This window comes from Hyperolius riggenbachi, chromosome 7 (assembly GCF_040937935.1).
Source record: "Hyperolius riggenbachi isolate aHypRig1 chromosome 7, aHypRig1.pri, whole genome shotgun sequence".
In the NCBI taxonomy this organism is placed as follows: Eukaryota; Metazoa; Chordata; class Amphibia; order Anura; family Hyperoliidae; genus Hyperolius; species Hyperolius riggenbachi.
In genome coordinates this window covers 191,205,572-191,229,091 of record NC_090652.1, presented here as the reverse complement: position 1 = coordinate 191,229,091, position 23,520 = coordinate 191,205,572, and the positions used below count along the sequence as shown (strand labels likewise).

Here is a 23,520-nt window from a genome sequence, read left to right as displayed (position 1 = left end):
ACATTAATATTAATTTTATTTTTCAGGAAGATGTTCTGAACGTATTATGTTTCTGAAGACAATCATTTAGAAAAAGTGTTACTGAATATCCTGACATGAATACACTTGAGTTTTTAATTGTAGCCATTATTAAAGATTTACTTTTTTGTAATCAAGAAATTAAATTTACTCTTCAAGAAAATATCATGAATACATTACTATAAATCACCATAGAAATGAACACATCTAAAGTCAAAACTTTATTTTCAATACTGCAAAATAAATAAAGAAATACTTACTTCATATTCATCAAAAACTTGTCGATGGTGGAAGTAAGCATGTGAAAATATTCTATAAATCCTACGACACACTGATCCCAGTTTAGCAACAGATGATTCCTTTATGCTAACCCTGTGGAAATAACATTTACTTCTCATTAAGGTGGAAGCTATGTTGTAGTTCATTACATGTATAGGCATATGGTACAATATTTATGAAATCTAAAAATCACTGCCATGTCATAAAACTTTTTTTCTTGTCATTGGCCTCCTAATAAGCCAGAAGTAGAATGATTGCCACTATTATATTAACAAATGTATTTTCTTTGATGCCTGGGTAAAGTCCTCTTGTCCTTTGTACAGACCTATGGATAAAAATAATTTTTCAAGTTTTATATTGCTCTTTGGTGTATTTATACATGATGATTTGGTCACTTCGTCTTTTTTTCAAACTAATTCCGATTGGGGAGAGATCATCTGTACACAGTCATAAGAAACTGTTCTGCCTGAAAGAAAATCATAGGAAATAATAGAGTGGCCTATCAATTCTAAAGGTGATTTATTGGGCTGATCTACAAGCAAATTATTGAATCTGAGGAAAATCAATGCCGCTACATGTCCAACAGATTGATCTTTTGATTGATTTTGGGACAAAATTGGTTGAAAGGCTCAATCAGACAATGCTGGAAAATATTGGTCGTAAGTGCTTTATCAGGGGTGCAGATGTAATGGCTTTTTTTATCGTGATGACTTATGTACCCCATGGACCGCAAGGGTAAAGGGTCCCCTCGTGCAGAGTGTTTTAAAATGTCACCTGTCCACCAGCACGATTCCTGTCCACCTCTGCGATAGCCTGTAACACGTAGGCACAAGGAGCGTGTATGATGTGTAACTTCACACATGTGCCCATTGCCACATGGTGTGACAACAGAGAAGGCCAGGAAGTGCCCCAGTAGGACAGGTGAGAGTTTAGCAAGCTTGGGCACCGAGGAACTTTTCTTTTTTTTTTTTTTTTTAATTTAAGGGGACAGCCAGGTAGGATGATTTCTAATAGATTTTATGCTTAAATGAATGGAAATCAGTCTGGGGTTTATGGGCAAGGAATAGATACCTCTCTGATCAGATTCAATCAGAGAGAGATCTGTCATGGTCAACCTGTTCATACATTGACTGATGTATGGGCACATTTAACACCAGAGGGTAGATACCATCTAGGCAAGGTGTATTTTATCTTGCTCTTATGTAGTGAAAGCTGCATAGATATTTCATGTTAGCTGATGCAAATGTGTATAAATGTCCAGAGGTAGACAGCCTAATTGAGCCTACACCTGTGCTTGACCGAGTGTCACTCTCCACAGACCTTGGTGAAAGACTTCCAGGAACTACGCTCTTTACCTTAAGTCTAGCCCCCATTTAAAACGGTAGGACTGACCTCATCTACTTGGTTTTAGTTCCCCCCAGGACTTACGTATGCAAGATACAGGATTTGAGGTCAATGAAGTACCAGAAGGGTGAAAAACTAGGAACTAGGCCAAAGGTCAATAACGGAGGCCAGATGACTGTCAATCCAGGGGCAGACAAACTCAAGGTCAGCTCAGCCTGGCTTATCCATCTCAGTCAGCTAGATGGATAAGCCATGGATGAGACAGAAGCATAGTCGAGTGTAGCAAGAGGGCCAAGTTCAGGCAGTATTCTGTTTCAACATTTTTATTAAGTTTTTCATTTTCATAAGATACAAACATTTCCCACTCAGTTGCAGATCATCAAAAGAATAAAGTATGACGCTGGGTATTAGACGTAATCACTGAATAGATAAATCGTGGTCAGATTGTCAGCTAAGGTCCTAAACGTGTAGTCAATAATACTGCGGTACAATGGAACTGAGGCAAGGCTAGGTCAATAACAGGCTGATATCATACACAGGTGGTCAGATGGCTATAGTACAGAAGGCTGAAACAGAGACAAAAACGTAAAACAGGCTGAGGTCATACACTTAGATCTTGTCTAACCTTGGCAGAGGTACAGACAAGGAAGACACAGAATCAGAGTGAGGGTTTAGCCGGGTCAAACACAGAACAACCAGAATAATATACAATTCAAAATATAGATGTCTAACGAGAGTACATATATATCGGCAGTGTCTGAATAAAAATAAAAAATAAAATATATGTATATATCTATCTATCTATCTCTCTATCTCTCTATCTATCTCTCTATCTCTCTATCTCTCTATCTCTCTATCTCTCTATCTCTATCTCTCTATCTCTATCTCTATATCTCTATCTCTATATCTCTATCTCTATATACACACACACACACACACACACACATACATATACACACACACATATACATACATACATATATATATATATATATATATATATATATATACATACACATATACATTACACATATATACATATACATACACTATATATATATATACATACATAATATATATATATATATACATACACTATATATATATATATATATATATAGATATATATATATATAGATATATATATATATAGATATATATATATATATATATATATACACACACACACACACACACACACACATATAACTCTGAAAACTAGCTAACTAGGCACAGTAGCAAGACAAGGTAAAGCGCTTAGCGAACTGATAGCTATAACGGACAGCGAGTAACTGAATGCCCAGGGCTTATATAGAAGGAATAGAGCACAGACTAGGCCACCAGGAAAATCAGACCAATTAGCAACATCCCTGCAGCAAGTGTCAGATGACCGCAGGAATCAGCTGACACACCTCAGACATGCCTACTTAACCTATAAAGGCAGCTCTGAGCTGCGCACGTCCTCCTAGGGAGACTGCCAGAAACCACACGCTGACCCACATCTACAGGGGAGCTGGGGATGCGAACATGCTTATTCACGTCTACAGGGGAGTCGGGGATGCGACTGACCAAAGAGGAAGAGGAAGCTTCCTCCAGCTGCTCCACACTATCAGAGCAGCCTCCAGAGACAACACCAGATAAGTTTGTTACAATAAGGTAGAATATACAATTGAGAAATTAAAAAAATCACAAATAGAGCCCAGGTATGCTCGAGTCCTCTACGCAAAATCAACGTATTATTGTATTGCTGGTCTTCAGAAATGGAGCAAAATTTCTACCTTAAAGGAGAACTGTAGTGAGAGCTATATGGCGGCTGCCATATTTATATTCTTTTAAAGCAATACCAGTTGTCTGGCAGCCCTGCTGATCTATTTGGCTGAAGTAATGGCTGAATCACACCAGAAACAAGCATGCAGCTAATCTTGTCATATCTGTCAAAATTGTCAGAAAAACCTGATCTGCTGCATGCTTGTTCAGGGTCTATGGCGGAAAGTAGACGCAGAGGACCAGCAGGATAGCCAGGTAACTGGTATAGCTTAAATTGAAATAAATATGTCAGCCTCCATGCACCTCTCTCTACAGTTCTCCTTTAAAAACACATACAGCAGGGCCAGAGCCCAAAAGAACTACTAAAAAATATAGTATAATAATTGTCTGCTCTAAAAAGGGCAGATAAGTAGAAAAAAAAGAGAAGGAAAGAAAAGATTGAGAAACCAGGCTCACTCAGTGCTTTCAACAATCAATGGTTCCTGTCAACACTTTATAACGGGCCAATAAACAATCTCCAAGGATCCCACACCTTGTGAAACTTTGCGACTATCTTCTAGCATACTGGCCATTTGTTCCTGAACCATAAAGGTGGTAATTCTACCCTTAACTTCCTCAAAAGACACAAACTGGGTTCTCCAAGCCTTGCTAATAGTCTGCGTCGCTGTAACAAAAACAAAGTGAGCTAGAACATTTTGGGACTTTGTAAGACTGTCTTATGATGTAACAAGGCTGACCAGGGATCTGGAGATTGTCTTTACCAAATAATGCGGACAATAGTCTGTAGATTCTGTTCCAGAACCTGGATAACATGGAGCAGGTCCCAAAAAAATATGTAACATCTCCTTTACCATCACAGCCTCGGAAACAGAGGCAAGAATTTGACACGGACAGGTAAACCAGCCTAGCAGGTACCAAGTACCATCTCATTAACACGTTATACGCCGATTCAACAGTCATTAAATTAAGGGAAAGTTTAGGGACTACCGTCCAGATATTCTCCCAGTCTTCTTTGGTCTTGTTTTCTTTCAAGTCAGACTCCCATTTAATTACATATCCATGGTGAACAGATTGAGCTGGACTATTGGGCTGAGTGTACAGTTCAGAAATTACACCTTCTGCAAAGGGGTCATAGGCACAGAAACGCTCAACTCTTGACAAAGAGCGGAAATTGTACCGGTGTTGGGAGGTGCGAACGCAACGTGTTGCGACTGAATATAGCGAAACCGTTCCACTAGTGGAATCTGATATTTTTCCAGAAGTTCCTCCCAAGTCAGGACTCCCGAGCTACCTGTCAAAGAACGGATCTGCTCCCGACCACGGTCCCTCCACCATTTGAAACTGTAAAGATTATTATGACCCGGAGGAAACATAGGATTGTCAATAAACGAGAGAAGAGGCAATGTAGGGGACATTACATTTCTAGAATAGTGTACAGAGTCCCATGTGGCCAGATAATGTAGAATGACACAGACTTCGAGGGCAAAGCGATTTGGACAACCACATGGGAGTCTGAATCGATTGGGGTGCAGCTGCCAAAATATCAAAAAGAATCCAGGTTGGCATCAGTGACCCTTTATAAAGATCTATAAGATGTACTAGTTGGGCTGCTTGATAATAATTAGAAAGATTAGGGACCCCTAGACCTCCTTCTCGTTTAGGGGTATATTAGGGTGATTTAGGGACTCTGGGACAAGTACTATTCCAAATAAATTTAGACAATTTACCTTGTAGCATTATGAGAAAGTGAGGGGGGACTCGAACCGGTAACATCAAAAAATAATAAAGGATTTTAGGTAATAAGGTCCCAACCAGGAGAGATTATAAGAAGACCACTGATGCAACAGCTGAGACACCACTTTAGCTAAGGAATAATAGTTATGTTGACACAGGGTTCGGTAAAAGGCTGTCAGACGTACACCTAAATCAAGAAAAGGCCCTGACCAGGAAAAAAAAAAAAGTATGTGGATCTAAGGCACTGATGGACCTCTGGCTGTAAATTTATACTAAGGAGTAACAGGTCGTCAGCGAACAAGTTTAGTTTATGGTATATATCAATCCAAAAGATCCACACACTCACTGTAGACCAAGTCCACTTTATTCAAAAGTCGTAACACAATTCCATCCCATTGGTCTATGGAATTGTGTCAGTGAGTGTGCAGATCTTTTGGATGGATGTAGATTATTTCTCTGGTCCTCCACCTCCCAAGTGGTGTGCGATTCTTCTTCTGCATGTAGTTTATGGTGTACACCGGCAAACTCCAGACCATGGATCCCAATCTCTTGTCTTATTGCAAATGCTAGGGGTTCTATGGCCATAATAAATAAAATGGCCAATAAAGGGCAACCCTGACAGGTCCTCCTTGCTATAGGAAAAACAGAAAAGGAATAGTCTGCATAATGAATACAGGCCGCGGGTTGAGATTACAAGACCTTAATCCACGTAGTAAAAGAATACCCTAAACCCCATTTATTCAATACTTTAAATAGGTAGTCTCCGGACACCATGTCAAATGCTTTGTAAATATTTAAAGAAAGACAGAGTCCTGGGATCTTCCTACTACGTAACATTTCAATAACCTGTGTTGCCCGCAGAACAGTATCCAAAGCTTGCCAACAAGGCACAAAGCCTACCTGGTCTTTATCAATAATATCAGCTAAATATAAATGAACTCCGGTAGCTAAATTCTTACCCAAGAGCTTGCTGTCTATTTTAACAGGGATATAGGCCTAAATTGGTGTGGTTCCAAGGGTTCCTGGTCAGATCAGGCAGTATTCTAATATGCAGTCAAAGGTCACAACACATGAGTTTTCCAGAGAACACCTCTATGATCCAGGTGCCTGGATTAGTATGCTTGAGCTAGGTCATCTTGTACCAGTCATGCAGGAATCCAGCTTTTCTCAAGTAATTCATACATTTTACAATCAATGAGGCATTGGAGGGAATTCTGCACCTCACAGGAGTCTAATATTCTCTCAACCTTGTAGTCAGGTTCCCCATCAATTTCCACAGGATATGGTGGAGAAATCGATCAACATTAGTAGCAGACTTCACAAAAATAATGAACTCCCCTGACAGCTGGGCAAGGCACCTCTATATGTCACTATCTTTTTGAACAGGATAAATTTCAATGTACCTAGGACCCAATTTGGAGGAAGGCTGATTAAGTGGAATATTACAAATCCAAACTAAATCCCCCAGTGAGAATTTGGGTTCAGGTGTGCAATGCCGATCTGCAAACAGTTTCTGCCATTTAACAGCTAAAGGCCAAGACCCTAACGCAACTGTTTATGTATTTTTGTTTTACTTTTTTTTTAACAAGTGTTTGGGGGGGGGGGGGGGGGACGGGGGACGCCCTTGGAAGAGATTTATTTTATTAATTTTTAATTATATATGTATTGTTTTATTGTGTGTGTAATTTTACTTTTCGCGTTAGAAACACTGTCCTGATTTACTAGAACGTGTTAATTTTTTACAATTTTTTTTTTACATTTTACATTACTTTACTACTTCCTTTATAATGAATGAACATGGCTCATGATCGAGGTCATGTCAATGGCACTGCGTCTGGTTGGGGAACACTTTTTCCTTCACCAATCACAGATCTTCAAGACCCGACAGTTACGAGCAGTGGGGGCGAGCGACGTATTTAAACGTCCTGGTGTTGTTAAGAGGCTCCAGCATGACGTCTTAATATCGCGGTTTGCCGATAACTGGTTAAGCACCATGTGTATATGTGGGTATCCATTTTGCCTGTCCCTGTGTCGCAGTATGCAGCTTAAAGTACCGACTGGGAGATATAACCACATTGATGTACTGTATATCCTGCAAAGTATTGCGGCACCAGCCAGCGTCACGCAACATCACCCCAGATACTTCGAGCTTCAGAACAGCAACAGGAAAGTTGGAGGCCTGAATAAATATTGGAGGGGGGGGGGGCACTATGGAGCTGCCCCCACAATGAAAATAATGCTCATTGTTCTCCCCGCAAAGACTCAAATTATTAATGCATCTCCCTTAGGGGGAGGTTTATTTGATTGGTTTGTCGTATGTAGGAGTACCCAGGTGCTCAGTTTACATTAAGAATAAAGAATGGAGGCTTATGCGTGAAAAGAGCTCCAGCCCGTTCCTCCTGAGCACGCAGATTTTCCAACTTCAGATCAGGCCAGTATCCAACATGACACCGCACCGATCACTGCCTCTTCCCTAGACACAGCCCTTGAGACATTTTCGCTCCATGCACGACTCTTTACAACAAATGATGCTGTCAGCAGTGCAGCAGCTGAAGGCAGATATTACAGGGCTTGGGGAACGCACTAATGTGTTGGAGACAAAGGCTCAGAAGCAGGTAGATCTCGAGGACGAACACCAGATCATGCTGATCTCAAGTCCCTCCGTACAACCCAGGAAGATCACGAAAATAGAGAGGGGAGGCAAAACCTTAGAATTAACCACTTGAGGGCCACAGTCTTTTCGCCCCTTAAGGACCAGAGCCTTTTTCTCCATTCAGACCACTGCAGCTTTCACGGTTTATTGCTCGCTCATACAACCTATCACCTAAATTAATTTTACCTCCTTTTCTTGTCACTAATACAGCTTTCTTTTGGTGCTATTCGATTGCTCCTGCGATTTTTACTTTTTATTATATTCAGCAAAAAAGACATGAATTTTGGCAAAAAAATGATTTTTTTTTTAACTTTCTGTGCTGACATTTTTCAAATAAAGTAAAATTTCCTATACATTTGAGCGCGAAAGTTATTCTGCTACATGTCTTTGATAAAAAAAAAAAACATTCAGTGTATATTTATCGGATTGGGTAAAAGTTATAGCGTTTACAAACTATGGTGCCAAAAGTGAATTTTCCCATTTTCAAGCATCTCTGACTTTTCTGCGCACCTGTCAGGTTTCATGAGGGGCTAAAATTCCAGGATAGTACAAATACCCCCCAAATGACCCCATTTTGGAAAGAAGACATCCCAAAGTATTCAGTGAGAGGCATGGTGCGTTCATAGAAGATTTTATTTTTTGTCACAAGTTAGCGGAAAATGACACTTTCTGACAAAAAAGAAAAAAAAAAAATTTCCATTTCTTCTAACTTGCGACAAAAAAAAATGAAATCTGCCACGGACTCACTATGCTCCTCTCTGAATACCTTGAAGTGTCTACTTTCCAAAATGGGGTCATTTGTGGGGTGTGTTCACTGTCCTGGCATTTTGGGGGGTGCCTAATTGTAAGCACCCCTGTAAAGCCTAAAGATGCTCATTGGACTTTGGGCCCCTTAGCGCAGTTAGGCTTCAAAAAAGTGCCACACATGTGGTATTGCCGTACTCAGGAGAAGTAGTATAATGTGTTTTGGGGTGTATTTTTACACATACCCATGCTGGGTGGGAGAAATATCTCCGTAAATGACAATTTTTTTATTTTTTTTTACACACAATTGTCTATTTATAGAGATATTTCTCCCACTCAGCATGGGTATGTGGAAAAATACACCCCAAAACACATTATACTACTTCTCCTGAGTACGGCGATACCACATGTGTGGCACTTTTTTGCACCCTAACTGCGCTAAGGGGCCCAAAGTCCAATGAGTACCTTTAGGATTTCACAGGTCATTTTGAGAAATTTGGTTTCGAGACGACTACTCACGGTTTAGGGCCCCTAAAATGCCAGGACAGTATAGGAACCCCACAAATTACCCCATTTTAGAAAGAAGACACCCCAAGGTATTCCGTTAGGAGTATGGTGAGTTCATAGAAGATTTTTTTTTTTTGTCACAAGTTAGCAGAAATTGATTTTAATTTTTTTTTTCACAAAGTGTCATTTTCCGCTAACTTGTGACAAAAAATAAAATCTTCTATGAACTCACCGTACTCCTAACGGAATACCTTGGGGTGTCTTCTTTCTAAAATGGGGTCATTTGTGGGATTCCTATACTGCCCTGGCATTTTAGGGGCCCTAAACCGTGAGGAGTAGTCTTGAAACCAAATGTCGCAAAATGACCTGTGAAATCCTAAAGGTACTCATTGGACTTTGGGCCCCTTAGCGCAGTTAGGGTGCAAAAAAGTGCCACACATGTGGTATCGCCGTACTCGGGAGAAGTATTATAATGTGTTTTGGGGTGTATTTTTACACATACCCATGCTGGGTGGGAGAAATATCTCTGTAAATGACAATTATTTGATTTTTTTTACACACAATTGTCCATTTACAGAGAGATTTCTCCCACCCAGCATGGCTATGTATAAAAATACACCCCAAAACACATTATACTACTTCTTCTGAGTACGGCGATACCACATGTGTGACACTTTTTTGCAGCCTAGGTGCGCTAAGGGGCCCAACGTCCTATTCACAGGTCATTTTGAGGCATTTGTTTTCTAGACTACTCCTCACGGTTTAGGGCCCCTAAAATGCCAGGGCAGTATAGGAACCCCACAAGTGACCCCATTTTAGAAAGAAGACACCCCAAGGTATTCTGTTAGGAGTATGGTGAGTTCATAGAAGATTTTTTTTTTGTCACAAGTTGGCGGAAAATGACACTTTGTGAAAAAAAAACAATACATATCAATTTCCGCTAACTTGTGACAAAAAATAAAATCTTCTATGAACTCACCGTACTTCTAACGGAATACCTTGGGGTGTAGTCTTTCCAAAATGGGGTCACTTGTGGGGTTCCTATACTGCCCTGGCATTTTAGGGGCCCTAAACCGTGAGGAGTAGTCTTGAAACCAAATGTCTCAAAATGACCTGTGAAATCCTAAAGGTACTCATTGGACTTTGGGCCCCTTAGCACAGTTAGGCTGCAAAAAAGTGTCACATGTGGTATCGCCGTACTCAGAAGAAGTAGTATAATGTGTTTTGTGGTGTATTTTTACATATAACCATGCTGGGTGGGAGAAATATCTCTGTAAATGACACATTTTTTATTTTTTTTTACATACAATTGTCCATTTACAGAGAGATTTCTCCCACCCAGCATGGGTATGTGTAAAATTACACCACAAAACACATTATACTACTTCTCCTGAGTATGGCGATACCACATGTGTGACACTTTTTTGCAGCCTAGGTGCGCTAAGGGGCCCAACGTCCTATTCACAGGTCATTTTGAGGCATTTGTTTTCTAGACTACTTCTCACGGTTTAGGGCCCCTAAAATGCCAGGGCAGTATAGGAACCCCACAAGTGACCCCATTTTAGAAAGAAGACACCCCAAGGTATTCCGTTAGGGTTATGGTGAGTTCGTAGATTTTATTTTTTGTCACAAGTTAGTGAAAAATGACACTTTGTGAAAAAAACAATACAAATCAATTTCCGCTAACTTTTGACAAAAAATAAAATCTTCTATGAACTCATCATACACCTAACAGAATACCTTGGGGTGTCTTCTTTCTAAAATGGGGTCACTTGTGGGGTTCCTATACTGCCCTGGCATTTTAGGGGCCCTAAACCGCGAGGAGTAGTCTAGAAAACAAATGCCTCAAAATGACTGTTCAGGGGTATAAGCATCTGCAAATTTTGATGACAGGTGGTCTATGAGGGGGCAAATTTTGTGGAACTGGTCATAAGCAGGATGGCCTCTTAGATGACAGGATGTATTGGGCCTGTTCTGATGGATAGGAGTGCTAGGGGGGTGACAGGAGGTGATTGATGGGTGTCTCAGGGGGCGGTTAGAGGGGAAAATAGATGCAATCAATGCACTGGGGAGGTGATCGGAAGGGGGTCTGAGGGGGATCTGAGGGTTTGGCCGAGTGATCAGGAGCACACACGGGGCAAATTAGGGCCTGATCTGATGGGTAGGTGTGCTAGGGGGTGACAGGAGGTGATTGATGGGTGTCTCAAGGTGTGATTAGAGGGGGGAAATAGATGCAAGCAATGCACTGGCGAGGTGATCAGGGCTGGGGTCTGAGGGCGTTCTGAGGTGTGGGCGGGTGATTGGGTGCCCTAGGGGCAGATTAGGGTCTAATCTGATGGGTAACAGTGACAGGTGGTGATAGGGGGTGATTGATGGGTGATTAGTGGGTGTTTAGAGGAGAGAAGAGATGTAAACACTGCACTTGGGAGGTGATCTGATGTCGGACCTGCGGGCGATCTATTGGTGTGGGTGGGTGATCAGATTGCCCGCAAGGGGCAGGTTAGGGGCTGATTGATGGGTGGCAGTGCCAGGGGGTGATTGATGGGTGGCAGTGACAGGGGGTGATTGACAGGTGATCAGTGGGTTATTACAGGGAATAACAGATGTAAATATTGCACTGGCGAACTGATAAGGGGGGTCTGAGGGCAATCTGAGCGTGTGGGCGGGTGATTGGGTGCCCGCAAGGGGCAGATTAGGGTCTAATCTGATGGGTAACAGTGACAGGTGGTGATAGGGGGCGATTGATGGGTGATTGATGGGTAATTAGTGGGTTGTTAGAGGAGAGAAGAGATGTAAACACTGCATTTGGGAGGTGATCTGATGTCGGATCTGCGGGCGATCTATTGGTGTGGGTGGGTGATCAGATTGCCCGCAAGGGGCAGGTTAGGGGCTGATTGATGGGTGGCAGTGACAGGGGGTGATTGACGGGTGATTGACAGGTGATCAGGGGGGATAGATGCATACAGTACACGGGGGGGGGGGGGGTCTGGGGAGAATCTGAGGGTTGGGGGGGTGATCAGGAGGGAGTAGGGGGCAGATTAGGGACTAAAAAAAAAATAGCGTTGACAGATAGTGACAGGGAGTGATTGATGGGTGATTAGGGGGGTGATTGGGTGCAAACAGTGGTCTGGGGGGTGGGCAGGGGGGGAGGGTCTGAGGGGTGCTGTGGGCGATCAGGGGGCAGGGGGGGGGGGGAATCAGTGTGCTTGGGTGCAGACTAGGGTGGCTGCAGCCTGCCCTGGTGGTCCCTCGGACACTGGGACCACCAGGGCAGGAGGCAGCCAGTATAATAGGCTTTGTATACATTACAAAGCCTATTATACACTTTCCGTGCGGCGATCGGGCAGCTAGTAACCCGCCGGCGCTTCGAGCGGTGGGCGGAGCCAGTACCCGGCAGCTGATCGCGTCACAAATGACGCGATCGCCGCATAGCCACTCCCGCCCCCGCCGATGGGCGTATTGCGGTCGTTTGGGCCCGGACTTTGCCGCCGCCCATCGGCTGGGGGCGGTCCTTAAGTGGTTAAAGCAGTCTCCATGAGCGTTAAACCAGACCAGATCATACCCCACCTTACTGAACTTTTCAAAACTTTGGTCCCAGATATCCCAGACAAGTTATGGCGAATGGACAGGGCCCACAGATCACTAGGTGAACGTCAATCAACACCCCAGAGACCAAAAGATATAATTACCAGGGTCCACTTCTATGAAGCTAAACCGCAAGCTCTCCAAAAAACACCTTCGGTTACTTTTAGGGCTCGCATAACGTTAAGGTCGCATAACGTTCCCCTAACGCAATAACAATAACATTTATATAGCGCTTTTCTTCCTGGGGACTCAAAGCGCTGTAACCCTGCATTATGCAGTCTCAAAGGCTAGGGAAAAGAGGTGAGTTTTTAGCCTTTTTTTAAAGCTGTCCAGAGAAGGTGCCTCTCGTACTGATTGTGGAAGTGAGTTCCATAGAGTAGGGGCTGCATAGGAAAAGGCCCAAGCACCAAATGTTAAGTGTATCCTGGGAATAACCAGCTTCATCTTGTTGGCAGAGCGGAGGGTGCGCGGAGGGGCATAAAGTTCCAATAGATCCGCTATGTATTTGGGTCCCATGTGGTGTAGAGTCTTGAATGTCAGCAGGCAGATCTTAAAATTGATTATCCATTTTACTGGCAACCAGTGAAGAGTTTTCAGTACTGGGGTGATGTGTGAGCTGCGGGGGGCATTGGCTAAGAGTCTGGCTGCAGCATTCTGTACTAGCTGTAAGGGGCGCAGAACCTCATTTGTAGCTCCGATGAACAGGGCATTGCAGTAGTCTAGGCGGGAGGATACAAATGCGTGACCAGGGCAGGTAGGTCTTCAGCTGGGATAAGGCATTTGATTTTCGCTATATTTGTTAGGTGGAAGAAGGAAGACTTGGTTTAGCAACCCATGGTGGTGCTAAAGTTGGACGCTACATAGAGACGCGTTATGCGTTTCTTGGTGCTCCATTTTCATTCTATACTGGTAGAACGAAAACGGCGCATGCGTCAAAAGACCACGTGGTCGGAACACTCCGCATCACGTGGTCCCGCCAGCCAATCATAGCACAAAGCTGCCGCTCCAGGAAGTAAACACCACAGTGCAGTGAATATTAATTAGTCATGTGGCAAAATAAAGCCAGACATTACTGAGCATGTGCAAACAGTCTAACACAGCCACATACGAGTATGACGCACAGCACGCTGCACTTTCATTTAACGTGCATCGTTATACTCGTACTCAACGTGGCCACTGTGAACAGCCCATTGATTTTTAATTGCTGTGAGTTGGGCTGCGTTACAGGCTGCTGTAGTGTGGGACTTTAACGTCCCACTGTGAAAGCAGCCTTAAAGTGGATCCGAGGTGAACTTTTACACATTGCATAATTGTGTTCCTTTCCTATTGTTTATAGGGCTTTCCTCAAGCCAAATCGTTTTTTCTTTTTGTTTTAATACTCTAATTCCCTATAAACAAAAAAAGCCACGCCCACAGGTTTTCAGAGAGCCAAGGCAGTAGCAAGGGCTCATGGGAGCTCAGTCTGGGCAGGAGGAGGGGGAGGTGTTACTAGCCATTGATTTCAGAGGCAGAGGGGAGGAGGGAGGCGGAGAGGGGATAAGGCTGATGGCTCAAGATGTAGATAAGCCTGCCTCTGTGTAATGTTTACAAACATGGCCGCTGTCATTGTATCACAGGAATAAATAATCATATTCTATTAAAACTGTTAGCAGCTAGATTCGCTGTGTAAACCATCTAAACTTTACATAAGATATATAGACAAGTTACTTGTTATAGTTATTTTTTCATCTCGGATCCGCTTTAAAGGGGACGAACTTCGTGTATACAATGATTTATCTCTCAAAGCACTGGCGAAACGCAGGGCCTTTAAACCGATCACAACTTCTTAGGGATGCTCACATTCCTAATAAGTGGGGCTTCCCTTTTCGACTTATCATAAACAGAAATGGCATGAACTTCACAATTTCTGATATAGATGACGCCCCTATGTTTCTCAGACAAATGGGCCTCAAACCACCTGCTTCTAATAATCTACAGCATCTCCGCTCACCCAGTGCCCACTCCCACCTTGGAAGATGAGACACATCTCGGAATGGACAAAAGTCCCGGTCCGGAGTCTTACTTACTAAAACTATGAACTTTAGAAAAGCAAAGTTCACTCAAATTAGGCAGGCACTAAGTTTGGTGAACTGGGATAATGTACTACAAGGGGAAGACACTGAAGGGAAATGGCAAGCTTTTAAACTTATACTCAATCAATACTGTAGTATGTATATCCCATATGGAAACAAAATGTCTAGGAATAAAAAAAGGCCTCTATGGATGAATAGAAAGGTTAAAGATAAAATGAAGAGGAAAAATAATGCCTATAAGGTCTTAAAACAGGAGGGGACAGAGGCTGCACTAAGCAATTATAAGGAGTGCAATAAAAATTGTAAAAAAGAAATTAGGCAGGCAAAGATTGAAGCTGAAAAACAAATCGCTAAGGATATCAAATCTAACCCAAAAAAGTTTTACAAGTACATTAACTCTAAAAAAAGAAAGGTTGACTGTATAGGACTCCTAAAGGATGAGGATGGGAACTTAATGGTGGATGACCAAGGTAAGGCAGAGTTATTAAATGCTTTCTTTGCTTCTGTCTTCACAAAAGAAACAGCACTGTTGCAAACTACAGAGGCGGAAGAGTCTCAATCTTCTAACTGTAATATTAAATACTTAACGCAGGAAGAAGTGAAGGCAAGACTAAATAAATTAAAAATAGACAAGGCACCTGGCCCGGATGGCATGCCTCCTCGGGTCCTAAGGGAATTAAGTTCAGTTATAGATAAACCCCTTTATCTTATCTTTTGTGACTCTCTTGCAACTGGCAGAGTCCCAGTGGATTGGCGTACAGCCCACGTTTTCCCATTATTTAAGAAGGGCAAAAAATCTGATCCAGGAAATTATAGACCTGTAAGTTTAACATCAGTTGTATGCAAACTATTTGAGGGGTTACTAAGAGATACTATACATGACTTCATAGTAGAAAATAATCTTATTTCTCAGCATCAACATGGGTTTACTAAAGACAGGTCCTGTTTGACTAACATGCTCAGCTTTTATGAGGTAGTGAATGCTAATATGGATATTGGGAATGCTGTAGATGTGATATACTTGGACTTTGCAAAGGCCTTCGACACTGTTCCCCACAAAAGTCTGGTGCAAAAGTTGAGGATGCAAGGACTGGGGAAGAGTCTGTGTTCATGGATAGGGAACTGGCTAATGGACAGAAAACAAAGAGTTGTGGTCAATGGATCATACTCAAAATGGGAGACTGTTAGCAGTGGGGTCCCACAGGGGTCTGTTCTGGGTCCAGTGCTCTTCAATTTATTTATTAATGACCTAGTAGATGCAGTAGTGAGCAATGTTGCTATTTTTGCAGATGATACAAAATTGTGCAGAATCATTAACTCTCAGGAAGATAGTGTCATATTGCAACAGGATCTGGATAGGATGGCTATATGGGCACATACATGGCAGATGAAATTCAATGTTGACAAATGTAAGGTCATGCATTTTGGACGTACTAATGGTCTAGCACCATACAAAATAAATGGGATACAGTTGGGGACATCAAACTTGGAGAAGGACTTAGGAGTACTCATTGACAACAAGTTAAATAATCGTACTCAATGCCAAGCAGCTGCAGCTAAAGCTAACAAAATTTTGGGATGCATTAAAAGGGAAATAAAAACTCGAGATGCTAGCATAATATTGCCCCTGTTTAACTCTCTAGTAAGGCCACATCTGGAATATGGAATTCAGTTCTGGGCACCACATTACAAAAAAGATATTGCAGTTTTAGAGCAGGTGCAGAGACGAGCAACAAAATTGATGCGTGGGATGGAAGGTCTCACTTATCGAGAAAGGTTAGATAAACTGGGTTTATTTAGTCTAGAGAAAAGACGCCTTAGAGGGGATCTAATTAACATGTATAAATACATCAGAGGGCAATATAATACCTTGGCGGATGAGCTTTTTGTCCCTAGGCCTTCTCAAAGGACTAGAGGACATGATCTGCGCATGGAGGAAAAATGTTTTAGCCATTTATTTAGGAAAGGGTTCTTTACAGTAAGAGTGATTAAGATGTGGAATGTCGTTATGGCAAACTCTATACCTGCATTTAAAGGGGGCTTAGATGCTTTCCTTGCGTTGAAAGACATCCATGGCTACAATTACTAGGTAATGCCTAATGATGTTGATCCAGGGATTTTATCTGATTGCCATCTGGAGTCGGGAAGGAATTTTTCCCTTTAGGGGCTAATTGGACCATGCCTTGTAAGGGTTTTTTCGCCTTCCTCTGGATCAACAGGGATATGTGAGGGAGCAGGCTGGTGTTGTACTTTATACTGGTTGAACTCGATGGACGTATGTCTTTTTTCAACCAAAATAACTATGTAACTATGTAACTTACCCGCTGCAAGGGGATGACATGGAGGCCTTGCCCAGCTGAACTTTGCGCAAATCATGCATCATACCTATTTGTTTTTTGCTTCCTATTCTGCTACTTCAGATTATCAACTAATCATTTCGTTCTCATTATTATTGTATCTTTCAAATTTTCTTACCTGTGCTGTTTGATTGGTCCAGTATGATCTTTTTATGTGCTTATATGCTCTGTTAAGACTCCCTTATAACATCTTCTAGGGAGATCTTACTATTCTGCTCCCGGATACTACTATTTAGATAACTAACTTAGGGCTCTTGGGCTGCTCTCTTGGTGTGCCAGCATCCACCTCCGGAGGATCATTTCTGTGATATCCTGGTCCCCTTTGAGGGCCAGATACTCACAGGATGCCCTCACTTGAGCAATCCTTTGTGATTGCAAATATATGTGACCTCTATAACTGCAGAGGCTTGTTCAAAATGGTTCTCTCCATGATGTTATTGTTATATCTGTTTTTCTTGTTTTTCTTATGTATTGGGTTTGAAATATTGTCTTTACCCCTCCCCTGGACACGGTGTTCAGCTATCCCATACCACATTAGCCAAATCTTGCTCAGACTATGGTTAAAATCCTCACACTAAATGTTAAGGGCCTAAACATTCCCCAGAAAAGGCTTGCTCTCCTCCGTGATCTTAAGAGGATGGACATTGAAATAGCTATGCTTCAACAGACTCACCTCTGAGCAATTGATACTGTTCGAATTACAAACACTATCCAATATTCTATACGGCCTGTGGGCCTGCTAAGCGAGCAGGAGTGGCTATCCTATGTAAGGCATCTCTCCCTCTTCAAATTTCTAAAGTCATTCAAGACCCCAAGGGGTCTAAAACAGATGGACAGAGCACTCCATAGTGTAAAACCATATAACAAGTTTAATATGCGCAAGTGCAAATGTACTTACAAGATTGAAGTTAAAAGATCGCATGTAAAGACAGCAAATGGGCACATCCTCCCTCTGATAGTGTGGGCACCGCTTAGACTGTGGCCAGCAGCAAAGCTTCAAGACCCCAAGGGGCATTATCTGATTCTCGTTGGGGTACTTTGGCAGGTAAACCCCTTACATTGGCTAATGTGTACATCCCTAATGACCAGCAAATCTCCTTTCTCTCATCCTTTCTTCACAAACTGCATAAAGTTTTAACAGGTACTCTCCTAGGTGGGGATTTTAAGCTGGCATTTTCCTCAACCATGGACCGAAGCTCCTCCAAATCTACGGTCTCTGCTAATGTGCATGATCGTAATTCTCGCAAGTTCAGAATGCTAATGAGAAAATACAAACTATTAGACTTTTGGAGAATTGTTAATCCCACTTCGTTAGATTTCACCTATTACTCCCCCCCCCCCCCCCCCTCATGCTTTCCACTCTCGCCTTGATTATGTTTTCTCCAACGCAAATCTTCTACCCTCAATTCTAGAATCGAATATTCACCTGGTAACATGTTCTGATCATCAGAGTGGCACTATTCACCTAGATTGGCTACATCAACCCCATAAGCCCTTCTATTGGACGGTAAACGAAACATTACTACAAGACAAAACCTTTTTTTCTGAACTTGCTGAAGAATTGAGATAAATTTTTCAAACTAATACCGATACAGTATCTTCATATGGTATGCCCACACAAAGCATTCATTAGAGGCCTATTCATAGCAGAAGGCTCCAGACAAAAAAAACCTGCCCTCTCACAAGCTTCTATCCTTAAAGTCTGCTCTCTCGAAAGCTCAAACCCTATATAAAAATGACCCAACACAAGATCATTTTTCCCAAATGCAACAATTAAAACAAGCTATACGCGCTCTTACCAATCCACCCAGTTAGAAAAGACTCTCAGGTGGACCAAACCGCATACTATTCTAGCATGCAAATTAAATCCCAAGAGCTCTCAACATCTAATTTACGCAATGAAAGACTCAGGTGGAGTCACTCACTACGATCCCCAAAAAATAGCCCAGATTTTTACTGACTATTATGAACACTTATACAACTTGCCAAACCACAGTGACGATGCCACCTTCTTGACTAAGGACGACGATTTCTTAGCCCCTTTAGGCCTACCTCAGTTGACAGAGATACAGCGTAAACAACTGAACTCTCCCATTACTACTTTAGAGTTAGCAGAGGTCATGAAAGCTCTTCCAAATCCCCAGGACCAGATGGCCATCCCTACTCCTATTACAAAAAATTCAAAGCTGTCTTGCTGCCCCTTCTATCTACTCTAGCCTCTAAAATGATGCAGGGACACATACCTCCCCCCACTATGTTAGCCTCCCTTCTTACAGTAATCCCCAAAGATGGTAAGGACCCCCAATTACCGCAAAGCTATAGACCAATCTCTCTCCTAAATTCCGACCTGAAGATTATAACCAAACCTTTCACCAATCTCCTTAACCCTATCCTCACTTCACTCATCAACACTGATCAAGTAGGTTTTATTCTAGGTAGACAAGCTGGGGATAACACCATAAAGACAATAAATATAAACTCCCTCATGAACAGGGGTAGAAGGCCCTCTCTGCTCCTGAGTTTGGATGCAGAGAAGGCCTTCAACCAACTTTTCTGGCCCTTTCTCTTCCATATACTGAAATATCAAGATTTTGGGGGCCCTTTCCTTACCTTACTCAACTTCCTATACTCCACCCCTACTTCCGTAGTAAAACTCCCATTTGCCCCTTCTCACCCTTTTCATATAAGGAATGGCATGAGGCAAGGCTGCCCTTTATCCCCTCTCCTCTTTGCAATCAGCATAGAACCTCTAGCATGTGCCATCAGACACATTTAAGCTAAATAAGGACAAAACTGAAGCTCTCCCAATCAATATTCCTCCTGACTTGCTACTCTCATTAAAATCATTCTACCCCTATAACTGGAGGTCCCAGACATTAAGCTTCTTAGGAATACAACTCACAACCTCATATTCCTCTATTTATTCACTTATTAATAAAATACTTCAAGATTTAAACAAATGGACAGCCTATAAAATATCCTGGATTGGCAGGATCTATTCATTAAAAATGAACATTCTACCACGCATTTTATATTTGAGACCCTCCCAGTTCATGTTCCCTCACAACAACTATCTAGGCTACAATCTGCCTTTTTAGACTTTGTCTGGAAGCATAAATGTCCCAGGGTTGCGAAGTCGGTTCTCCTATCTCCAAGAGAATAAGGAGGTTTAGGTCTTCCTTACCTAAAACATTATTATCAAGCAACTCATCTTAGGCAGCTGAATGGTCTAACCTGAGAGTCTTTTCCAAATGGGCTTTAATAGAAAGAAGTTCATCCTTTTTCCTTAGCATCTTTTATATGGTACGATACCCCCCTTAAATTATCCTATGGGGACCTGCTCCCTACCATTTCATTTACTCTACGCCTTTGGAAGTCCATAGGGCCATCTATGGGTTTGAAGTCCCATCCCTCCCCATTATTTCCCATTCTGGGAAACCCTGCTTTCTCTCCAGGTGGTACTTTAGCTTTCATATTAAGGTGGTACTACAGAGGTTTTTTTAATTGGGGTAGTTGGACTGATTTTGCCTCAGGCAAACTTCTCTAAATCTGAATTGGAAGAAAAATGAACATTTACACCACAGGTTCTTATGGAATTCAACCATATTTCTCACTTCCTTCTTTCCCATGCCCATAAAGTTACCTGCCTACCTTCTCACACCCCCTTTGAAAGGCTATGTGCCAATAGAGGGCATCAAAAGGGTCTCATTTCCCAGATTTACTCCCTTCTCCAAACTAAATCAGGTTCCTCATCTCCTTCACACTCTTATATGAGAAAATGGGAAGAAGCTCTTTCCACAAATATAAGTTAGGAAGATTGGGAATACATATGGGGAAATGCGAAACACTCTTCTATGTGCACACAAGCCAAAGAAAACATTTATAAAATTCTATTCCACTGGTATAGAACACCGGAGGTCGTTTCTAAAATTTATCCTGATACAAACAAACCATGATGAGATAAGAAATGAGGTGGGTATGGCCCGGGCAAACAAAAGTCTAATAGTCACCAAATATAGTCAAAATACAAAAACTTTATTATTAATTGCATATGTAATAGAAAGGATTAAAAATATGCCCCCCGGCCTCCCCCACAATCCCCTCCCTCCTGCCTCTGATGTAAACACGGATCCAGTCAGCCCCAGCATGCACATTCACACATACCAGCATACATACAAAACTGTATAGCCATACAAACAAAGCTAAAAAAATGTATGTCTTTGTTATTGGATCCAGAAAAAATGTGTATATTCAGGCCAATCCTGAGTATGTTGTGATGGGCAAAGGTCTTTGCTGTGCCCAAAGTTCCTATTTTTCAATCAGATTGGTATAAGCAGAAAGATTATCCATCCGGAAACATACAATATAGGCACAACAAGGGGTTAGTCCAGCCTCTGATTGAATATCACTCCAGTGTTAGTAAAGATGCAGCATGCAGGCAATCCCTCAGCCAAGCCCTCTGATTAACGTGAGATTTCTGGCATATGCAGCAGTTCAAGCCAAATAATGCAATAATCAAGTTCCAGTAACTAAAGCATCTTATATATGTTGTATAACTCAGGCAGATGCTCACACAGTATCAGCTTGATAATGGCAGTCCACATACACAAACAAGAGTCATGCCCGTGGGGCTGCTTACGTGTCCAGAATGAAGATGCTGGGATGCAGTGTAGCCATACTTGCTACTCGTGGTATGGCCAGGATTAGTGCCTGAAATGAATGTGGTATCCAGTGTGGGGAAAAAACAGAGGCTCAGTCCGTACTTGATGGTGTCCCACAGTGAGTGTGCCGGGCTGGCTGGAGAGCGGGGAGAGAACTCCCGGACAGGCTTGGGAGGAGGCGGTGTGGCGGCCGGGACGCAGTCCAAGCGTCCTCTACCGGTTTCGCCGGACTTCCGGCTTCCTCTGGAGGTTCGTCAACTTCCTGTGTCCCGCTGATTTTATTCCCCCATCGGCGGGACGCGCCCAGCCGGTCAGCCACGCCCGCCCCCGCCAGCGGCCAATGCCGGGCGAGGGGGCGGGGCGGGCGGACACAGCGGACAGGCGCAAAAGCAACCTGCCCGATACGTCCGCCAAGCCCCGCCCCCACGCCCGACGCGCCGCCGGAGGGGGCAGGCGAGACCAGGATGCACAGCCACGCACATCCAGCGGAGGGGGGAAAAGGAAACATAAATCAGAGGGCAATTGCGTAAGGTATATAAACATCATTGATTCATGCATACCTCAAACACACACTATCCCCATTTAATTTCTGCAGAGTAATGTGGCAAATATAAAACAAGGAATAATACCAATTATTGGTGAAGCAAACACCAGGGGCAGACAAACTAGCCCCATGCGATGATACCTCATCATCAACTGTAATAATAACTTCAAAGAGTGTTGGCAATGAGCGGTGGGGTCCCTACCGGAATTCACAAATGAAAACAGCGTGTGCAGCATCACCAAGATGGCAGGGATAAGTCAGCAAAACACTAAAAGGGCAGAAAAGAGGCATAGCTAGTATTCTCGTTCAAACCCGGGGGCTCAGTTGCCCTCAGGTCAAAGATCCATCGAGATTCCCTTTGTAACAACAAACGGTCCATGTCTCCCCCTCTAATGGAGGCATGGATACGGTCTAAGCCCACAAAGCGCATCTTAGTGGGGTTACCAGCGTGTGCTGTTTTGAAATGCCTGGCCACAGGTGTTAAGTTGGATAGGTTTGTACTTTTGATGTTGGTGACATGGTCAGATATACGTGCTCGAAATTCACGTTTAGTCTTGCCAACATAAAACGCCCCACATGGGCATAAAAGTAAATATACAACAAGGACAGTACTACAATTGACGTAGTGTCCCAGCTCCCAGTTTCTACCATCTGGTAACCTGACCAGTCTCCCCACCTGTACATACCTACACATTGTGCAGCCACCGCAAGTGTAAGTACCCATAACCTTGCAATGTTTGCCACTAGCAGAAGAATCCACAAAATGGCTACTCACAAGTTTATCTCTTAGGGATGGGGCTCTACGAAAAGAAAACAAAGGTTTGTTGGTAATACATCTACTCAGCTTAGGATCATTGGCGAGGATATGCCAATGTTTCTCAATGATGTTGGTGACCTTCCTGTGTTGTGCTGAGTATCGGGTGCAGAAACGCACAGAGTGCTCCTCACTACGATTATTGTGGAGGCCAGTGGTCAACAAAGACTCGCGACCACTCGCATCAGCTCTTCTATACGCACGCCTGAGGGTCCCCTCGGTGTATCCCCTCTCCCTGAATCTCTTTTTTAAGTGGCCAGCTTCGGCTCTAAATGAAATGTCATCCGAACAGTTTCGTCTTACACGTAAATATTGGCCCACCGGTATCCCCCTCACAGTATGTGCAGGGTGGAAGCTGTCTGCTCTTAGAAGAGAGTTGGTGGCAGTTTCCTTCCTATATAACCTGGTCGATAATTGACCGTCTTTGTCCAAATGGATTGA

The 23,520-nt window shown here is 42.8% G+C and overlaps 2 protein-coding genes across 2 annotated transcripts in view; both read right to left on the bottom strand.

Annotated features, from left to right (window-relative positions):
• The window catches only part of HSPD1 (heat shock protein family D (Hsp60) member 1), a 715,033-nt gene that overhangs the window by 483,737 nt on the left and 207,776 nt on the right, over positions 1-23,520 (bottom strand). The window lies entirely within an intron of this gene.
• The window catches only part of MOB4 (MOB family member 4, phocein), a 210,684-nt gene that overhangs the window by 5,025 nt on the left and 182,139 nt on the right, over positions 1-23,520 (bottom strand). The window contains exon 8 of the mRNA XM_068246917.1: positions 279-390. Coding sequence (XP_068103018.1) covers positions 279-390 — 112 coding nt within the window. The remainder of the gene's footprint in view (positions 1-278; positions 391-23,520) is intronic.